Source organism: Canis lupus, chromosome 7 (genome assembly GCF_011100685.1).
Source record: "Canis lupus familiaris isolate Mischka breed German Shepherd chromosome 7, alternate assembly UU_Cfam_GSD_1.0, whole genome shotgun sequence".
NCBI classification, from domain to species: Eukaryota; Metazoa; Chordata; class Mammalia; order Carnivora; family Canidae; genus Canis; species Canis lupus.
Window position 1 is genome coordinate 64720118 of NC_049228.1, and position 19764 is coordinate 64739881.

Consider the following 19764-nt stretch of genomic DNA (forward strand, 5'->3'; position numbering starts at 1 on the left):
TGGGCACATCACACATAATGGCCCAACAAGGACCCCCAAAGCCAAATGTGAATAAAAACATTATATTCTACATTTTCAACCGTGGAGGGAGGGAATTGGTTTCCTCCACAAACAAAATTAAATTGGAAGTCCACTCTCGCTCCCATGGAAGGTTGTGAGAGAATGACCATAGCATGGGAGTCTTCCAGTCCATGTTTCCCTAGGGAGAGAACTCAGCTTTTTTTGGCTTCTCTTAAATGGTTTTGGTACAATTACAGTTTAAGCAAAACAAGTGCCAACTTTGCAAATAATTCAGAACTAAGTCTATGTGTATGTGTCTGCTATACTTTTACCCTTTATGGGTTTGGCCAGTGGGTAATAAAATGTAAGGAGTCAGAGTGGGTACATTAAAAGATAATGCTCTCACATGACCCCAGTGGAATACTGAAAGCAGCTTCATTTAGGATGCACCTCTTTTGGGTGCATCCATAATAGAAGCTTTTATTCCCCAGAGCCAAATCAGTGAGAGGATACTTTCCAGTGATTGACCCAACTGTCTTTAAATAAATATTAGACCCCAAGGAAGCTGGGAGAGTTACACAATTATGCTCAGCATCCAAATGAAAATCAAACACTTCAAGCAACAATCTAGACATCTGGCTAAGAGGTGAAAGCTGAGGGGCTGGCCTTTCTACCCCAATGCTTAGTCCATTGAGTCACAGATGAGGCTCCCAGAAATCCTGCTGTGTAGAACTCACAGTTCACTTGAGTTTTAACTCATGCAACTACAAGTATTTTATGGAACTGTGCCAAAGTCAACTGGCCCCCAAGAAAGCATCATCAAACCCTATTGTGGAAGTGGAAGTGAGTGAAATCTAACATTTTGTTAAATCATTATGATGGGTAATAAAAGCAAAATTACTAGAGTATATCAAAAAGGAAAGTGTAAAAGAGGCCTGGGTGGCTCATGGCTTCTCAGGAGGAAAGTGGAGCCACTTTGCCAAGTTCCTCCATGTCTGTGTGGCTCTCTTTCTCTCTGGGGGAAAGGGGTCCAGTGGAATCTTCATATAAAGACAAGCTAGGACCAGGACTCCAAGTGCCACTCAACCTGAGGCAACATTCAGATGCCCCACACAGAAGGAGAGAGATCACACTTCAGCAAGCAAGCAGAGCACAACTTTATTAATTCACCAATGAACACTAAAAAAATTTTAGCAAATGAGGTCCCAAAGAACATTCTTTTCAGAAAATATGATAAGAACAGATGTCAAAAGAGGAATATCTTAAGAAATAGATTTAAGTATCAGAGGAAATTTAGCCTAATCAACAGCAGTATTTACAATAGGTTAATTACAATGAAAAGACCCTGCAAAGTAGATACAGCATACCACAAGTGTCCCCAGCATCCTTTAATATCAGACTCAAGGGGCGCCTGGGTGACTCAGTCAGTTAAACGTATGCCTTTGGCTCAGGTCATGATCCCAGGACCCTGAGATTGAGCTCCACATTGGGCTCCCTGCTAGGAGGGAAGTCGCTTCTCCCTCTCCCCTGCACAGCACCCCACCCCCCGCCCCGTAATTTCTCTTTCTCAAATAAATAAATAAATAAAATCTTTTAAAAATATGTCAGACTCAAGATTTTTTTTAATGATTTTATTTATTTGAGAGAGAGAAAGAGAGTGCAAGTTAGAGGAGCAGAGGGCAGAGGGAGAAGCGGACTCCCCCAGAGCAGGGAATCCAGTGCAGGGCTCCATTCCAGGACCTGGAGAGCATAACTTGAGCTGAAGGTGGACACAACCAACTGAGCCACCCAGGTGCCCCCAGACTCAATATGTTTAAAATAATTTTCATCAGAATAAGAATGGCATTAATTTTTCCCTTTTTTATTAAGATATAATTGACATAACATTATATTAGTTTCAGGTGTTCAATGCCATAAGTCAATATTTGTATATATTGTGAAATGACTACCACAGAAGTCCAGTTAACATCCACCACCATACATAGTTAGTTTTTTTTTTTTTCTCCTGATGAGAACTTTAAAGATCCACCTTCCTGGCTACTTTCAATATGCAGCACAGTATTATTAACTAGAGCCATCGCATGGTACATTACACCCCCATGACTTATTCATTTTATAACTGAAAATCTTTACCTTTTGACCTGCTTCACTCATTTTACTCACCCCCCACTGCAGGCACCCACCAATCTGTTCTTTGTACCTGTGAGCTTGGCTTTTGTTTGTTTGGTTTGGTTTGGTTTGGTTGGTTTTTAGATTTCACATATAAGTGAGATCATACAATATTTATCTTTTCCCATCTGACTCATTTCACTTAGAATAACGCCCTCAAGCTTCATTCATGTTGTTACAAATGGCAAGACTTCATCCTTCTTTATGGGTGCATAATATTCCCAGTGTCTGTATGTGTCTCTCTCTGTGTGTGTGATATGTTCTTTATCCATTCACTCACTGATGGACATTTAGGTGGTCTCTATGTCTTCACTACTGTAAGATAATGCTGAAATGAACACATGAAGAATGGCATTGATTTTAGATTACTTTCCATTCACACATTCACTGATTCATTCAACTAATATTTTTGACATAATAATAGTAATAGCAATAATAAAACCTACAACTTAACGGGCACAATGCGATGTGCTTTATATGCAATAATTTAATCATCACAACAATCCAATGAGAAGATTGTAGTATAGCCATTTTACACATGAGGAAAACAAAATTTAGAGAGATTAGTATTAGGGTAAAGCATATGAAACTGCTGATATTTTCCAAATTTTGAACTTCTAAAATGGCAATTTCATATGATTTTGATCTGGAAAATTTGAAACTTCTTATACAGCAACCAAAAAATTTCCCAAGGTTAAGAAGTTAGTAGGAGATCCAAACTCCTGCTCTTAACAACTCATCAGTACCACTTAGTATGTGCCAGAAACCATGAGAAGTTCTAGGAATACAAGTGTAAGTGGATTTATTTTGATGGATGTTAGCCATCTATACATTATGGTTTTAGGCATGCCTAATAACATTTTACAGTTCTTTCTGTTTATTCTCCTGTCTCCTAGTCTCCATGTCAAATAAGACAAACTAATGGGTTCTGTTGTAATTTTTCAATTCAGGGTAACTATGCACCAGGATGTTAAAAAATCACTTTGTTTCTTGGCAGGTTGATTTTTGTCATTGTCACTACTAATGATGAAGTTCTAGTTTCCCTTGGTCTTCTCTGAAACACACCAGCTCCAGCCCAGGACAAGTATCATGGTCTTGGGCCACAACCGACCTGGGTGTGTTGGAACAAAAATTGTATACTCGTGTCTTGGAGTAGTTCTGCTTTTCCCTTCCTGAGATTCTTGAGCATAAAGTTCGTAAACATAAAATTCATAAAGCCAACTATGAGCAGTACCTGGGTTCCATAAATATTCCCCCTGCCCCACTGTGCAACTATGCCTCCCTCCTCCTGATGACCAAGGTCAATTACCTTGATCACTGCCAAGATGGTGACTCATTTTCTCATCCGCTGCCCCTACACACAGGTGCCCATCATGCCAGCACACACTGGGGAGGCCAATGATAAAAGATGGTTGATGTAAACTGGTTAGGTCATTTTCTCTATTTGGTCATTCAGTACCTCTCTTATGGTGAATACTCTCCATTGAGAATTAGTATGTAATACAAAAATCTTCACATTTTCTGCCTACTCCAATATGTTCACCTGTAGGCCTCTACCCCAGAACCCCTTCTCCCTCATCTTCCAATCTGACTCTTCCCTAGGACCTGAGCACAGGTCAAGCCATTCTCCTCTACCCATAAATCATATAGAGTCTAACCTTGGTCCAGTTCTATCCATACAAAGTGGATGACCACATCTTCCCCCCGAAGTTCTGTTTTTCAAGCCACCATCAAGTCCTAACTGGGACTGTTGTGCAGCCACCACCCATTTTCAGTGTATACCCATTACTATCTCCCCATCCTAACAAAAAAGCTAGTAATCAAGCTCAAACTTTTCCCTTCTTCATCAGGTTGTCCTAAGGGCTTGCCACAAACAGCAAGTACGAACTGAAAGAGAGGTGCTGGTGACCTGCTCGTGTGGGTTTGCTTGTGCCCTCTGATCCCTCTCAGACTTCATCCCAGATATACCACTCCCTTCTTATGGTGGATTGTTTCTGGGTCCACCAACCTGATAACAGAACCTAGTTCACTATGGGAAGCTCTGGCCATCTGGCCACAAGATGTCCATGGTCAAGCACTCTGTCTACCAAGGCTCAGTAGCATCCTGCCTTGGGTTCTTCCTAGGCTCTATCTACCCCTGGCTGTATGGGTAGTCTCCCATTTAAGTTCATGTCAGGCTTCCAAACTATTGTAAGAGGAGAGTTCTGATTCCTAGTTCTTCTGTTGTTTACATGATTAAACCTCACACTTAAGCTAACTGTGCTCCAGGTACTAGCTGGAGAATAAACCTCAAACTGAGCCACTTGATGACTCAAGGAAACCAGTACTCATACAGGATCACCCAAGGGTCAGTAATCCACCCATTCTCCTGGAAGCCAGCCCAGCAGATGCTGTCCATAAACTGCAATATTTAGAGTTTTCCTGAAGTCATTTGATGTTAGGTTCAGTTTACATAAAGAATGTCCCCAAAGCAGCACTGTGAAATTCACCAATGCATTTGCCATTAAGATATTATTGAGGAACAGAAAGTTAAAAATAGAGCTACCCCATGATCCAGCAATTGCACTGCTAGGTATTTACCCAAAAGATACAAAAAGACATATTTGAAGGGGAACATGTTCCCCAATGTTTATAGCAGAATTATCAACAATCAAACTATGAAAAGAGACCAAATGTCCATTGACTGATGAATGGATAAAGATGTGGTATAAATACATAATGGAATATTACTCAGCCACCAAAAAGAATGAAATCTTGCCATTTGCAGTGATATGGATGGAGCTGGGGTATGTTATGCTAAGCAAAACAAATCAGTCAGAGAAAGACAAATATCATATGATTTCACTCATATGTGGAACTTAAAAAACAAGCAGATGAACATGGTGAAGGGGAAAGAGAGAGAGACAGAAAGAAGGAAACCAACCATAAGAGACTCTTAAGATAAAGAACAAACTGAGGGTTGATGGAGAGAGGTGTATTACTTGGATTTAGTTATAGTTTGGGATTTAGATATATCAAAGGCAATAATCAAAATCTATGTGTATCACTTGGATACCATGTTCCATCCCCTTCTCACAGCACCCTGTCAGCAATTCATTTATTTTGAGGGATATTATCTGTAACCCTAAGGTTGTAAAATGCAGAATAGGAAACTTCATTCTGACATTTACTTAAACATCTGTGTACAAACCCAGTAAGACAGCATGGTAGAGAGAGGAGTTCTGCTCCCTTTACCTGGGTTCAAACACGACTTTCCTACTTCCAGTGCTCACGAACGTGAACACGTTTTGCATCCGCTATGAGTCTCAATTTCATCAGTAAAACTTTCACAGGTGGTTGGAATAAGAATAAAATCACGGACACATTCAAAATGCTAGCACATAATGAACATTAATTGATGTGGGTGAAGTTCTTGACCCTTTGTCTCCCACTGCTTCTTTGCATTCTCACCCTGTGTCAGAATACTTGCAACAAAAAGTGGCTTACATATCAAAAAGTCCAGGGGCAAGGGAGCCCCCATTTGTCAATACAGACCTTAGTGACACCATCTGTTTGCCCTGCCACCCTCATGGTCACAAGGTGGCTGCAGCATTCCAGACATCATATCCATATACGACAGTGTCCCAAGGAAGAGAGAACTTTCTCCTGGGTACTCTTAGAAGTAAGGAAACCTTTCTTAGAAGCCCCAAGCACATCTCTTCTTGTGTCTCAGAGGTCAGGATTTGTCCCACACCCACACCTAATCCAGGCACTACCACCAGCCTAGATCAGAGAGCTTTGGACAGGAAAGGGGGCTGGGCTCCCCTGAAGCATATCTTAAGGTGGAATTTGGTAGATACTTGAGCAAAATTAGTGTTCTAAGAGGGAAAAAAAAGGGGGCCCTGGATGTTGGGGCAGATTATTCAACACTGTGCTGCTAGACTCTGCACTATATGAAGCCTCGTCTAGTGTAAATCCCAATAGAAGAAACTGAGCTAACCAGCTGGGAGATATGGGGTGGGAGGCACACAGAAAATATATAAGGCAAGCTGTCCAGAGCGGACTCTTATTTGGGATGAAGGAGCTTGATCACAAAAAAAGAGGAGGGAGAGGGCTCAGGAGACCATTCTAACCTACTTCACAGTTCTGTCTACAGCAAATCTTGCTGGCACATAAACTGGGACAGTGCCACATCAAGAAGAAACACATGACAGTCTGCCGCTGGTGTGAACAGAAGGTGACAACAAATATGGCCCCATTTGAGATGAACACTGATGTCTGTGCATACCAATCATGGAGGCCTGTGGAAAGACGTGATATGGAGAACACAATCCCTTGAATCTTCTATTGAACGATTCATAAACTTTGACCACCTATCATTTCTCCAGCTGTGAACTAGCCCCTGAAGAAAAAAAGATAAAGTAGAAGACCGGGTCTGGCTTTGAAGAATCTAAACTCTGCTAGAGGAGTCAAAAGTAAAAGAAGTGAAGTCTAGAGCAACAAGGATGCTATGGAAGCAGGAGCTCAGCTAAGCTGAGAGAGAGAGATGGCTGAAGGGCTGGGTGTGGGAGGGGAGCCTGAGCTGGGAGCAAGCCCCGGAAGGGAAGGTCGGCTCTGAGTTAGGGAGAGAAGAGAGCTGTAGGGATGGGAGGGAGGGTGATAACAAGGAGAATCTCTGACAAGAATGGAGACACTCTGGTAAATCGTGAGAAATTATTTGGATAGAGAGAGTTGGGCCATAGGGATTTAATTTCAAGTATTTAGATGCGTCACCATTAAGTTTTAGAGTGGGCCTCTTTAGATGGTGCTGCCTGGTGGCGATCAGAGGGTTTTGTTCTGTTTAGGAGTTTTATTGTGAAAATGAACTTGGCCAGGCATGTGGGCTGATCTACAGACACATTCTTTCCTGTGACTTTGACAAGAATCCCATCAGCAGCCTGGCCAGGGACTCACTGCCAAAACCAACTTTGAGCAGCAAGGCTGGTAGTGGAAAGGAAATGGGCTTTGGAACCAGACAGACTCAATTAAAGATCCAGCGCCATCACTCATTAGCAAATTATTTCATCTCTCGGGGCCTTAGTTTTTTCAGCTGTTCAATGGGCATAATACCTACCTAGACAGCACTCAAAGTACATTCTCTTCCCTCCTTTTGCTTATCGAAAGTATAATAGCAAAACCTCCCACGTCCAATCTTAGATAATAATGTTGCATGGCAACTTCAGAACTGTCTCATCCACAGACACCTAAGACAAGGAAAAGTTTTGACTCTTTCTTGATTTAAAACTTGAAATTTTGTGTCAAATTTTGAAACGTTTTAATTTTAAAGCACAAAGCGAAGCGCGTGGGTGGCTCAGTTAGGTGGGTGACTCTTGGTTTTGGCTCAGGTTGTGATCTCAGGGTCGTGAGATTGACCCCCGACATTAGGCTCCAAACTCAGAGCAGAGTCTGCTTGAGATTCTCTGCCTCTCGCTCTCCCTCTGCCCCTGGCTAATGCACTCTCAATCTCTCTCTAAAATAAATAAATAAATAAAATCTTTAAAAGTAATAAAGCACAAGTAATAGGTTTATTTAAAACAGATAAACATTTTTTAAAGATTTTATTTATTTATTCATGATAGACTTAAAGAGAGAGAAAGAAGGGCAGAGACACACAGGCAGAAGGAGAAGCAGGCTCCATGCCCAGAGCCCGACACGGACCCTATCCCGGGTCTCCAAGATCACGTCCTGGGCCAAAGGCAGGTACTAAACCGCTGAGCCACCCAGGGATCCCCCAGATAAACATTTTTATTTCATCATGAACTTTTATTCCTTGTTTTTGTTTCTTACTTTTGAATTAAATGTTACCAATTCAACTGAGAAGAGAGGAGGCACAACCAGAGGTGAGGGGAGAATGAGTAGATTCCAATTGTATGAGGATGTCTTTTACTATGGTATTTGAATTTTCTAAAAAGGCTATTATTGCTTATTATACTTTAAAAACAATATATTATTTAATTTTTAAAAATGTGATTCTCCCGCTTTTACTTCCCCCAAACCAACCCTAGGCAAGCAGCAAGGCAGTATGCCTGAGGGAGTAAACAGCTCCTGAGATACTCCAGCTCTGCAGCAAAGGGCCAGAAGGAGGAGGTGACTGTTGTAATCAGGAGGACGAGGCCATGAGAAATATTCCCAATTTTGCGTTCACCTTCAAAAAAGAAAATACCATATATCACCCATTCAATCAAAAGGCCTGTTTCCCAGATCTTTCTCCAGGAGGAAAACAAAACGTAACAAAACAAAAAACATTAGAAAAGAAAAGGAGAGAAAGAAAAGAAAACCTAAAACGACAGAAATAAAAATGAAAATTCCTATTTGGATGGGTGATGGGTGAATTTTTTTGTTTCTTTTTCTTTTTTTTTTTTTTTTTTTTTTCCGGAGTTCAATTTGCCAACATAGAGCATATCACCCAGTGCTCATCCCGTCAGGGGCCCCCCTCAGTGATTTTTCTCCTGTTTCATCGACATCATCAATGTCTGTGCTGTAAAGGAGGTCGGAGTCCTCCGAAGCAGACCATGCTCTTTTGGAAGATGTGTGAGGTGTGGGACGGGAGTGGGTGTGTAGTGTGTATATATACGCAGATGTGAGTGTGGGAGTATTGTGTGTGTGTGTGTGTGTGTGTGGAGTCTGGAGCGTGTGTATGTGCAACAGGAATGCGAATGTGCATGGAAGGTGTGTAGAGGCGAGCGTGGGGGCGTGGACGGGAATCTGGACACCTTGCGTCTTGACCGTGGAGAATGTGCGCAGTGTGGCGTGTCCGCTGGTGTGTGTGCTTGCGGGTGTGGATGCGCGTGAGCAGCGCGGCGGGCTAGAGACGGCGATGCCAGGTGGGCGCGCCAGCCGCAGCCCGCGCTCTCCGCGGCGCCCCGAGGCCCCGCCCCCGAGGCCCCGCCCCCGTGGCCCCGCCCCCGTGGCCCCGCCCCCCCGATGTCCCGCCCCGCCCCGTGGCCCCGCCCCCGCCCTCCCCTCGGGGCCCCGTCTCCGGCGGCAGCGGCGGGAGCGCGCGGCGCGGGAGGCCGCCCCACTGCGGAACGCGGCGGGTGCCCCTGGCCGGGAGCGCGCCGGCCGCGCTGGGGCGGCCGCGGACATGTGCAAGATGTCCTTCAAGGTGAGCGCCGCGGGGTCGGGCGGGTGCCGGGCGGGCGGCAGACGCGCGGCGGGGCCCGCACCTGGGGACCTCCGGGGCCGCCGCCGGGCCCGCAGGGTGGAGTGAGCGCCGTCCCGGGTGCCGGCTGGGACCGGAGGAAGCGGCGCGCTCGGGTGGCTCCTGTGGTTTGTGGTCGGCGGCGTGCGCTTTGCCTGCAGGGCTCTCGGTCCTGACGGCCGCAGGTCAGGTCCGGGGCGCAGGGCGGCGGGGACCGTCCCGGGGGAACGGCGGGGGCGGGGCGGGGCGGGGCGGGGCGGGGCGGCAGCCGGCGGGGGGCGCTGTCCTGCGCCGCGCCTGGGGGAGACCCCGGCTGCCGCACCCACCCCGGCTCCGCGGCCTCATTAAGGATGCCCGCGGCGCCGCCGTCCCCTCCGCGCCGCAGCACTTTTTGGACGCTGAAGCCGAATGCCCAGCGCGGAGTGGAGCTGCGACTGATTCCCAGGCTTCAGTGTCCAAAGGAGTCTTACGAGTTTCAAGTCATTCCATTTAATCCGCACATTTCTGGAGGAGAGTGACGGTACTTGATTTGCCTCTATTGAAAGGTCTTAATAAAAATAATAATTAAAATGTATTGAGCACTTAAAATGCGCCTGACTCTGAGCCAAGGGCATCTGGGAGTATCTTCTGAATCCTCAGGAAGATACGAAATGGTACCTCCGTGTGTCTCTCCTTTTCTTTTTGAAGCAAAAAGACCAAAGCATGGAGAAGTTAAGTAACTCATCACAGTGTTAACATTACACCTGAATGGTGTTAATATTGAAACCCTAATGTGTCTGTAATCCCATCTCTTACAGTAGCTTATGTAAACAGAGGGATGATATGTTGAGATTTGCATGTTAGAAAGATCTCTGGCCACAGTTTGCAGAAAGGAGTGGAGCTGGGGTCATCCTTTTCAATGGTAGGGACTAGGGAACAGGTGTCTGGAATGGAAGGAAGTAAACAAATGTGAGTGACTTAAAAAAAATTTTTTTTAATCCATGGAATTCTGTAATTGATATTATTCCCTGAGTTAGGGAAGGCTAGAGAGGTAAAGATAAAATTTTGGACATGTAAAGTTTAAGGATGAATGGAAGTCCAAGTAGAGATGTTGATTAGACAGATTTACAAACTGGGAACCCCAGGAGTATAATCTAGGCAGAAGATAGAGATGAGATGTAGGAGTGAGCTGCGTTAAGTGATAATTAAACCCATGAGAATGAATGTGATTGTCCAGTGAGACCATGTAAAAGTGGTAAACAGAGGACTTGAAGACAAAATCTTGAAGAAGATGGAGCCTGGAGAATGAGCAGAATAAGAGAAGCCCATTGAGAAAACTGAAAAGCAGTCAGCAATGTATGAAAACAATCAGAAGCATGTGCTGATAATTTAAACCAAGGATTTCTAATCCTTTGATAAAGATGGGGAGGAACTCAGTGATAAATACTACAGAGATATCAAGCTGGGAATTGAAAAGCATCCGCTGTATTTAGTAACAAGCAGCCACTGGAGACCTTGTTCAGAGTAGTTTCAGCGAAGTGCTGGCTTCAGGAGCCAGATTGCAATAGCTTCAAAAGGGAGTGGGTGGGAACCACAAGTGTCCAGAACTGTTTCAGAAAATACCACAAGAAACAGTGGCCACAGCAGGGATTTGGAGTTGACCAAGAGTTTGCTTTAAAATGGTAGAGACTTGACCATCTTTAAATGATGGAAGGTATCTCAACGATACAAAGACAAATAACCCAAATTTAAAATGGGCAATGGAAACGAATAGACATTTCTCCCAAGAAGATAAACAAATGGCCAACAAGCACCTGAAAAGATGCTCAACACCATTAGTCATCAGGGAAACGCAAATTAAAACCATAAGGAGACACCACCTCATACCCACTAGGATGGCAGACAGTGTCAGGTGTTGGCAAGGAGATGGAGAAATTCAAATCTTCATGCCTTGCTGGTAGGAATGTAAAATAATGCAGTCGTATTAGGAAACAGTCTGGGCGTTCTTTGAAAGAGTTACCACGTGACCCAGCAATTCCACTCCTACATACATACACAAAAGAAATGAAACGAAAATGCATGTTTACACAAAAACTTGTACACAGATGTTCATTTTGTTATTCATAATAGCCAAAAATTGGAAATAACCCAAATGTCCATCATTTATCATTGATAATAAACAAAATGTGGTATGTGTTAGCTTGAGCTGCCATAACAAAATACTAAAGACTACGCAGCTTAAACAGCAGGTATTTAATTTCTCACAGTTCTGGAGGCTGAGAAGTCTAAGATCACAATGCCAGCAAATTAATTGTCTGGTGAGAGCTCTCTTCCTGGCTTGCAAACTGCCACATTCTCACTGGATCCTCACATGGAAGAAGAGAGGACTTTCTGGTGTCTCTTCGTTTTCCTGTAAGGACAGTGATCCCATCATGAGAGCTCTACCCTCTTGACTTCATCTAACCTAATTACCTCCCAAAGGCCTCACCTACAAATACTATCACATTGGGAATTAGGATTTCAACGTATGAGTTTGGGGCTAGGGGGGACACAAATCTTCACTCCATATCATGGTATATCCAAACAATGGACTATCATTCAACCATAAAAAGAAAGAAGAAAGCTCTGGTATATGCTACGATGTAGATGAACCTTGAGAACATGATGTTAGGTTAAAAAAGCCAAATACAAAAGGCCACATATTGTATGATGCCATTTATATGAAATGCTCAGAATAGGCATTCCACAGAGATAGAAAGCAGATACTTGGTTGCCTCGGGCTAGGGAAGAAGGGGGGAATGGGACAATGGATTAGAATAGCTGGTGGTGACTGGGTGCCTGGGTGGCTCCTGATGTTAAGCATTGACTCCTAGTTTCGGCTCGGGTCATGGTGTCGGGGTCCTGGGATCCAGCCCCATGTTGGCCTATGTACTCAGCACGGAGTTAGCTTGTCCCTCTCCCTCTGCTCCCCACCCCCCCCCGCCCCACTCTCGTTCTCTTACTCTCTCAAATAAATAAATTTTAAAATCTTAAAAAAAAAAAAATAGTAGCCAGTGACATCTCAAAAGTGTCTTTCTGCACGCGGCTTCTCAGTCCTGCATTCTATCGTTATTTAATATGGCTTCTAACATCAAAGAAATTCATTACAAAGAAAAGCTAATGTTGTCTTGATTGACTTAATAAGTACATAATCAAAACCTAGATTCTTCTAAACCCTGTTTTAAACTAATGGTCTAAGTCATTACCCCATCTTGACTTTTAATCAGAATTCCACTTCTGAAAAAAAAAAAAAAAAAAAAAAAAAAGAATTCCACTTCTGTGCAAGTAATAGTTTCCCTTCTGTGCTTCCTCTCCCCCTTCCTTCCTGTAACTAATTGTTGGTCGTGTAATAATGTCTTTGCTTCACTTCCTTGTATGAGCCAAAATCCTGGCAGTAAAGGGGAGAAAAAGAGAAGAAAATATGGCATATGTGGAAGTTTATACTCCATTTTACTCCCAGGGTATAAGATATATGACCTCAGACTCTGGTTTGAATGCTGACTCCATTACTTCCTAACTGTATGACCTTGAGTGATTCATTTCTGTGCCTCAGCTTCCTCATCCTAAGAATGGGAATAATAAAAACACCTGTGTCATGGGGTTGTTGTGGGAATTAATGCATCAGAACAGTGAAAGCACTTAGCAGGCCTGATACAGAACAAGATCTCCGCGTTGGTTGCTGTTGCTATTCTTCATGATACAGTGACCAACAAGCCTAAGGGAGGCTGCCTGGCCCCATTGTAGAGAAAAATCAAGAAAGTGGTTAAATAGTAAAGCATTGCTACGTGCATCATTTCTTCCAAGGCTAAGGGGCTTGCCCCTGTCTCACTCTACAGCATTTGTGATAATGTGCATATTGTAACCAGAGGCAGTTTGGAAGTTACCCAGGCCATGATGTGTATAGACCCCAACAAGAAGGAAGGTCAGGGGACTTTCCATCTTGGCAGAAGAGGAGCTCAGAATGAGTATAGGAAGGCGGTCACTGGGGTCAATGCTCCCTATTTCCTTGCTGTCTAGAGAATTCCACCAGAGGCAGAACAGTGTGATGGCTGACAAGGCAGCCCTGAGCGTCAGGCTGCCGGGGCCTGAAGCCTGCCTGCCCTCTCTCCCTTACCTCACCCTTGTAGCAAGATGATAACAGTGCCCACCTCACTGAGCTAGGATGGGGATTAAGTGAAGTGGTGTATGCAGAGCATATGCCAAGTGGTACAGAACAAGCACTTAGTATTAGCACAAGAGACCTGCCCTCCGCTAAATGTGTCTGCCACAGAGTCACAGGAGTACTTACCCATGTTTTTGATGGTTCTTTCCACCTGGAAGCCCCTTAGGCACTAAAAGTCAGCAGGTTTAAAGCTGAACTCATCATTTTTTCCCAAAGCTTGCTCCTCTTCTGGTGTTTCCCACTTTCAGTAATGCCACAACCTTAACAAGGCACTCAAACCAGAAACCTGACTCCTCCCACCTTCTTCTGAACATAGGGTTGCAGACCAAACCTGTTTAGTTTGGTTCCTTAAAATTTCTCCAGTCTGTCTCATCCTCCTGTCCCACTATTGGTGCTTAAGCTGGGGCCCTCCTCTTCAGTTGTCCTGTCTATGTGGTAGTCCCCCTAACCCTGTAGACACCGACCTCAGTCTGGCTCCAGGCATCAGTCCACTCTCCCTGAGGCTGCCACAGAGACCTTTCTGAAACACAAAACCAATAGTATCTCCCGACCTTAAAACCCTGCCGTAGCTCCCCAGTGCCCAGGCAAACCCCATAACACGGCACAGCAGCTCCTCCAGGATCTGGCCCTGACTGCTTTCAGCCCCATGGTGTCCCTTGCCCTCTCTCCACTCCCTTCAATCCAGCCCTTCCAAGCTAGTGATAGTTCTCAGAATGCCGTGGTGAGCCTCCGTGTCTTTGCTTCACTTCCTTGTCCACCTGGGATGCTCCTTAGCCAGGTCCCTGCTCATCTTTTTAAATTCTTCTCAAGAATTCCTTCTCTTTGAAGCCATTCCTGGCTGCCCCCCTCATATAGGCTCAGTCATTCTCTGCTCTCACAAGTAATCCTCATTCCTGTTCTAGCTCCTGTAATTAATTTCTGATGCCTTTTGGCATGACTCGCTTTCCTACTGGGCCGTAAGACCATTAGAGCAGAGATCAAGGTTGACTTGTACCTCTTGGCCTAGCCCTTGGCCAGTACCACTGTCCCTGATGCATGCCAGTGACCAAGCAAATGAATTTCAAAGAGCTGTGAGGACTGTGCATTTATAGCTAACATTTCCCAAGTGTTCACTATCAAACTGAGTTTACGTGTATTCTCTCCTTTACTTCTCTAACAAAACATGGTAGAGTTACTACTCCTGGCAATGGGACAGAAATAACCTCACCAGGGTCACAGAGCTAGTAGTAGGCTCAGAAATTGAACGCGGCACTTTCTTATGCCACATTTGACTATCTTCCTTCTACCTCCCAGTAAATCAGCCACTTGAGAGAGAAGGAAATCTTTATAGCTTTTCACAAAGCTCAGTTTCTAAAACCTTGTAGGAAACCAGGAAATCTAGCCCTGACAGGAGAGGAAGCCATAAGGCCATCCTCAAGACAAGAGAGGCTCCCAGCAGAAGAGCTTGTTATGACAATAGAAGTTTGTGGTTTGCCGATGGTTTTGAAAATAATTTGGGGTTAAATGGAAACAACAAAATCACTAAAAATGATTTACAATTTATTACTCTCAAGTCTTCATGTTTCAAGAAAAGCCACCAGAGCTGTTCCCTGGTGCATATTAAGTTCTCTTCCTAATTCACCCCCCAGACTTCGTTTTGGCCTTGTGCAGTCTCTCTACTGAAAGGGCATTGTTCCGTGATTTATGATACAAGTCAGACCTGCCTGGCCATCACTTCAGCCACATACTGGCAGCTACAATGGTGGACTTAGCCTGATACAAAAACCACCAACACTGGGTGTGAATGTCATCATTGCATTTTGGCCTGAAAACTCCTGGGACCATAACATTTACACCTTTGGGGAAAACAAATTGTTCATCTGGAATTTAAGGTGATTTTTGTTTTCTTCCTACCTGCACCAGGAAACTATTTAAAGTATGTTTGCAACCTGCTTAACACTCCCCGCTTGGCCACGCTCTCCTCCAAGAATGCACAAGAGCACTAAGTCGTGTGTGAGCTGAAGGGCTGCAGAAAAGAAACCCTCATACCAACAAATGCTGCCTTCATGGTGCTCTCACTGTGCTTTCATTTTAGATAGCTCCATGGAGGGGCACCTGGCTGGCTCAATTAGTAGAGCATGCACTCTTGATCTTGGGGTTGTGAGTTTGAGCCTCACATTGGGTGTGGAGATTACTTAAAAATAAAAATAAAATTTGTTTTAATCTTTAGATGGCTCCTTGTTGTGGGTGATATTGTGCTTTCTTTTTAACTTAGCATAGGTAAATAAGATATTGAATTGAATACCTTATCAATACATTTAAAAGATATATTGCATGAAAAGGCTTTGGTGTCAGAAAAGTGTTTTAAGCCCACCCAAAAAAAGGTTTTTTGTTAAACAATTTAAATGCTAGAAAATTTCCTGAAACCAGCAAAATTCTTATAGTACCAATATTTAATTTAATTTTGCCTACTGATTCTAACTGTAAAGAAAAGTGGACAGAGGGAAAGAAGCATCTGTAAGCATTTATGATGTGTTGGGTACCATATTTGGCCAATTAATCTACATCATTTAATCCTTACCAGAAACTCCAAACCAGGTAGTGTAGGGCTCACTGAGGCCAAATCACTTGCCCAGAGCTGAGGTTAAAACCTGGAGCTATCTGGTTCTAGAGCCTCCCTTCCAGCCCCGCCCTCTCCTGCCATGGACTATTGCCTACAGATCCAGATTGATGTGTTTTAGAAAAGACGATTTACTGCAGTCAACGCTACCACTCTGATTTTTGAAGAACTGTTTGCCAGCTTTATTCCATCCATAGGATGGTTCCAACATTAACTTTGCAACTTTAAAATAAGGCAGCAATGGAAAGAAGAATCCCGTATGAGGACACATAACAGTGTTTTATGCCCAGAATTCCTTTCTTAACTGAATCCTCTGGCAAGTTCCAGCTGAAGCAAAGAAAATTCGGTGGAGGGAAGGTGAGGCATTGACCCAGAAAGCTGGAATCGGTAGAAAAGTTGGGGGAAAGAAAAGGTGTGGGTTGGGGAGGTCAGAATTGGGAGAGAGTTCTTTCTGCTCAGAGGTGAAGAAGGATTTGGGAACATTTCAGGGAGGAAATAGCATTTAAGCAAGCCTTGTCCTTGAAGGATGGGAAAGAACTCCTTTCAAGCAAAAAGGAAACTGTGAACAAAGACACAGAAGCAGGCAAGTGAGAACATTGGTAGGAAATAGGGTATTAATAGTGCTACATTATCAACAACACTGCTCTTCATAACTGCACTCTGGTATCTGGTATAAAATAAAATGTGTTCCCTAACCAAGTATATTACAATCATCTGTTACTGGAGGAGCTATCTTCCAGTGCTGCAACACATCTGGAAATTCTGCTTTTTGAATAGTATATATTTGCATAGAAGCGGTCATAGGAACTGATAACAGTTTTAAGATCCTGTCTCATTTTGCTTCTGCAGAAGGAAACTCCACTTGCCAATGCCGCATTCTGGGCAGCAAGGAGAGGAAACCTGGCTCTGCTCAGGCTGTTGTTGAACAGCGGTCGGGTGGATGTGGACTGCAGGGACAGTGTACGGATGGATTCATTCGGTATATGCATGCCAAGGACACGCCATTTCCCCTGCTGGCATGAGAGCAGCTCACGAATACATTTCCCTTTACAGTGCTTATCTACTCTTTCATGTATGCTTGCTTTATCCTTTAAAAAAAATCCAAGGTACCCTGGTGAATGTAAAAACATATGGGGACTGGGAGGGGGGTGCTGGCTGGGTGGCTCAGATGGTTAGGTATCCAACTCTTGATTTCTGCTCAGGTCATAATTTCAGGGTGTGAGATCAAGCCCAAAGTCAGGCTCTGCACTGAGTGGGGAGTCTGCTTGAGATTCTTTCCCTCTGCCTCTCCCCGCCCCCACCCACACACACACACATGCTTGTACGCACAAGCTCTCTCTCTCTCTCAAATAAATAAATATTTTTTAAAATTAAAAACATATTAGGGAAACCATCACATGCAGAAAATGGAAGGCAGCCACAATAAGGAAAGAGGCACTTTACTGGGAATTAGAATTGGCAAGTTCCAAGAAGGAAAGCATTTTTATTTTTTTTACTTTTTTTTTTTTTTTTAATTTTTATTTATTTATGATAGTTACAGAGAGAGAGAGAGGCAGAGACACAGGCAGAGGGAGAAGCAGGCTCCATGCACCGGGAGCCCGATGTGGGATTCGATCCCGGGTCTCCAGGATCGCGCCCTGGGCCAAAGGCAGGCGCCAAACCGCTGCGCCACCCAGGGAAAGCATTTTTAGAGAATTCAATCCAACTGCTTTCATGGAGAGTGGAGATAATTCAGAGCAGAGGAGGACTGCCATGAATGTGGAAGTTGGGTTTTTCTACAAGGATAAGAGAACTGGAATGGAAGCTACTACCCAGCCTCTTACCTCTCATTATCATTGCAAACATCAGTACACTCAGTGGCAAGTAAAGGGTCTTAAAATGGATACTGCTGCTGTCATTTAGGGAGGCATCATTTAGGGAGCCCTTCCCTCCCCAGACAGAAGCAGTGATTTCTCTGTATTAAGCAGGACTGTGCATCTCTGGGCATCAGGAAAACCTCAAATGCGAGAGAGAGAGAGAAAGAGAAATACTTTGATTTTAGGAATACAGATGTTTTCAAAGGAGCCTTATTGTTTTCCCAAAAGCAGGATATGCCATTTCCAGCTTTTACTGCACAAATTTGGCAGGTGAGATAGCCACCAGCCTGAGACATCAAAGTTTGCTCCACTCTGCCCACTGGGGGCATCGCTTGCTGTGCAGTATCTTGGCTTTGCACCTCCAGATCCACCCAGAACCTTCTTCACCTTGCTCTGTGTCCCAGGGCCTGAAAGGTGTGGCCTAGTGGACTTGTTTCCCTCTGGCCTCTAGTTGGGTTTGGCCAATGGAAGCACTGGTAGGAATCAGAAGGTGGGAGGACAGGGATGTTGGGGAACCCAATGCCCCCTGCTCTGTCTGGCAGCAGTGCTCTTGTTCTGTGTCCTGGGAGTCACTACCTTCCCCTGCAACTCCATGCCTTCACGCCTGGGCTAGCAAGGGAGCCCACTGCTGCTGACTCCCAATCCAGCCTTGTCCTTGTGTCCCTACACCCGGGGCACAGCTTTACAAATTATTAAACTTTCTTCCAACTATCCCAATGTGAGTATGCCATCTGTTCCTTACTGGGACCCAGAGTGATATGAGGACAGGCACGTGTGAACTGGCCATCCCAGTCTTACTTGGGTCTTACTGGGCAGCAATGCCACACTGGGCCAAACTGAAGTAGCTAGCTTTCACTGTGGCCTCACCCCTTGATCACATTGATGAACACTTTTCCTCTCACCTTTTCTCAGCCACCCCTATAACTGTTTCTTAGGGGCCCCCTCACAATGCCACGCGCATCCTGCTCCCCAAGTAGTTTCTCGTACTCTCAGCCTTCCCAGTGCCCTTTCCTGCTCAGTGTGACCTGTCCTGCTACCTCCTTTCCCCTCAGAGCTCATCCTCCTGGTCAGCGGGGTGACCAGTGGTTATCTCAATCAGAAGTTTTGCTTCTGTGAACAGACACTAATATGTTTAATCCTCATTTAAAATAAAAACTCGGGATCCCTGGGTGGCGCAGCGGTTTGGCGCCTGCCATTGGCCCAAGGTGCGATCCTGGAGACCCAGAATCGAATCCCACATCAGGCTCCCGGTGCATGGAGCCTGCTTATCCCTCTGCCTGTGTCTTTGCCTCTCTCTCTCTCTCTCTCTCTCTCTCTCTGTGACTATCATAAATTTAAAAAAAATCAAATCAAATCAAATCAAATAAAAACTCATTTAATTAACAGCTTTCTGGAGAAAGGATTCCTTAACCCAAAGGAGCGAGTCTAGTTGCTAGGTCATGGGGTCATGGGGTAGCTCTATTTTAAACTTTTGAGAAACTTCCATACTGCTCTCCAGAGTGGCATACCAGTTTGCATTCCCACCCACAGTGCAAGACGGTTGCCCTTTCTCTGCATCCTCGCCAACACCTGTTGTTTCCTGTGTTGTTAATTGTAGCCACTCTGATAGCTGTGAGGTGATAGCTCATCATGGTTTTGATTTGTATTTCCCTGATGATGAGTGGTGTTGAGCATCTTTTTATGCACTACTAGGTATTTACCCAAAGGACACAAAAATACAGATTCAAAGGGATACATGCACCCCGATGTTTATAGCAGCATTACTAATAATAGCCAAACTATGGAGAAAGCCATATACATA

At 44.4% G+C, this 19764-nt stretch overlaps 1 protein-coding gene and 1 long non-coding RNA gene across 9 annotated transcripts in view; one reads left to right on the top strand and one right to left on the bottom strand.

Moving 5' to 3' along the window:
- The first annotated feature begins 9181 nt into the window (after window positions 1-9181).
- ANKRD29 (ankyrin repeat domain 29) overlaps window positions 9182-19764 on the top strand; it is a 54152-nt gene continuing 43569 nt past the window's right edge. For 6 of the 7 annotated variants that reach the window (XM_038543646.1, XM_038543650.1, XM_038543649.1 and 3 more), the window contains exons 1-2: window positions 9188-9292; window positions 16957-17067. In XM_038543646.1, coding sequence (XP_038399574.1) covers window positions 9272-9292; window positions 16957-17067 — 132 coding nt within the window. In that variant the 5' untranslated portion in view covers window positions 9188-9271. Of the gene's footprint in view, window positions 9293-16956; window positions 17087-19764 lie in introns of all 7 variants that reach the window. The other variant, XM_038543648.1, reaches the window with a different exon arrangement.
- Window positions 11228-19764, bottom strand: part of LOC119872600 — a 66140-nt gene continuing 57603 nt past the window's right edge. For both annotated transcript variants that reach the window (XR_005362560.1, XR_005362559.1), the window contains one exon: window positions 11228-11717. This is a non-coding gene — a long non-coding RNA (uncharacterized LOC119872600). The remainder of the gene's footprint in view (window positions 11718-19764) is intronic.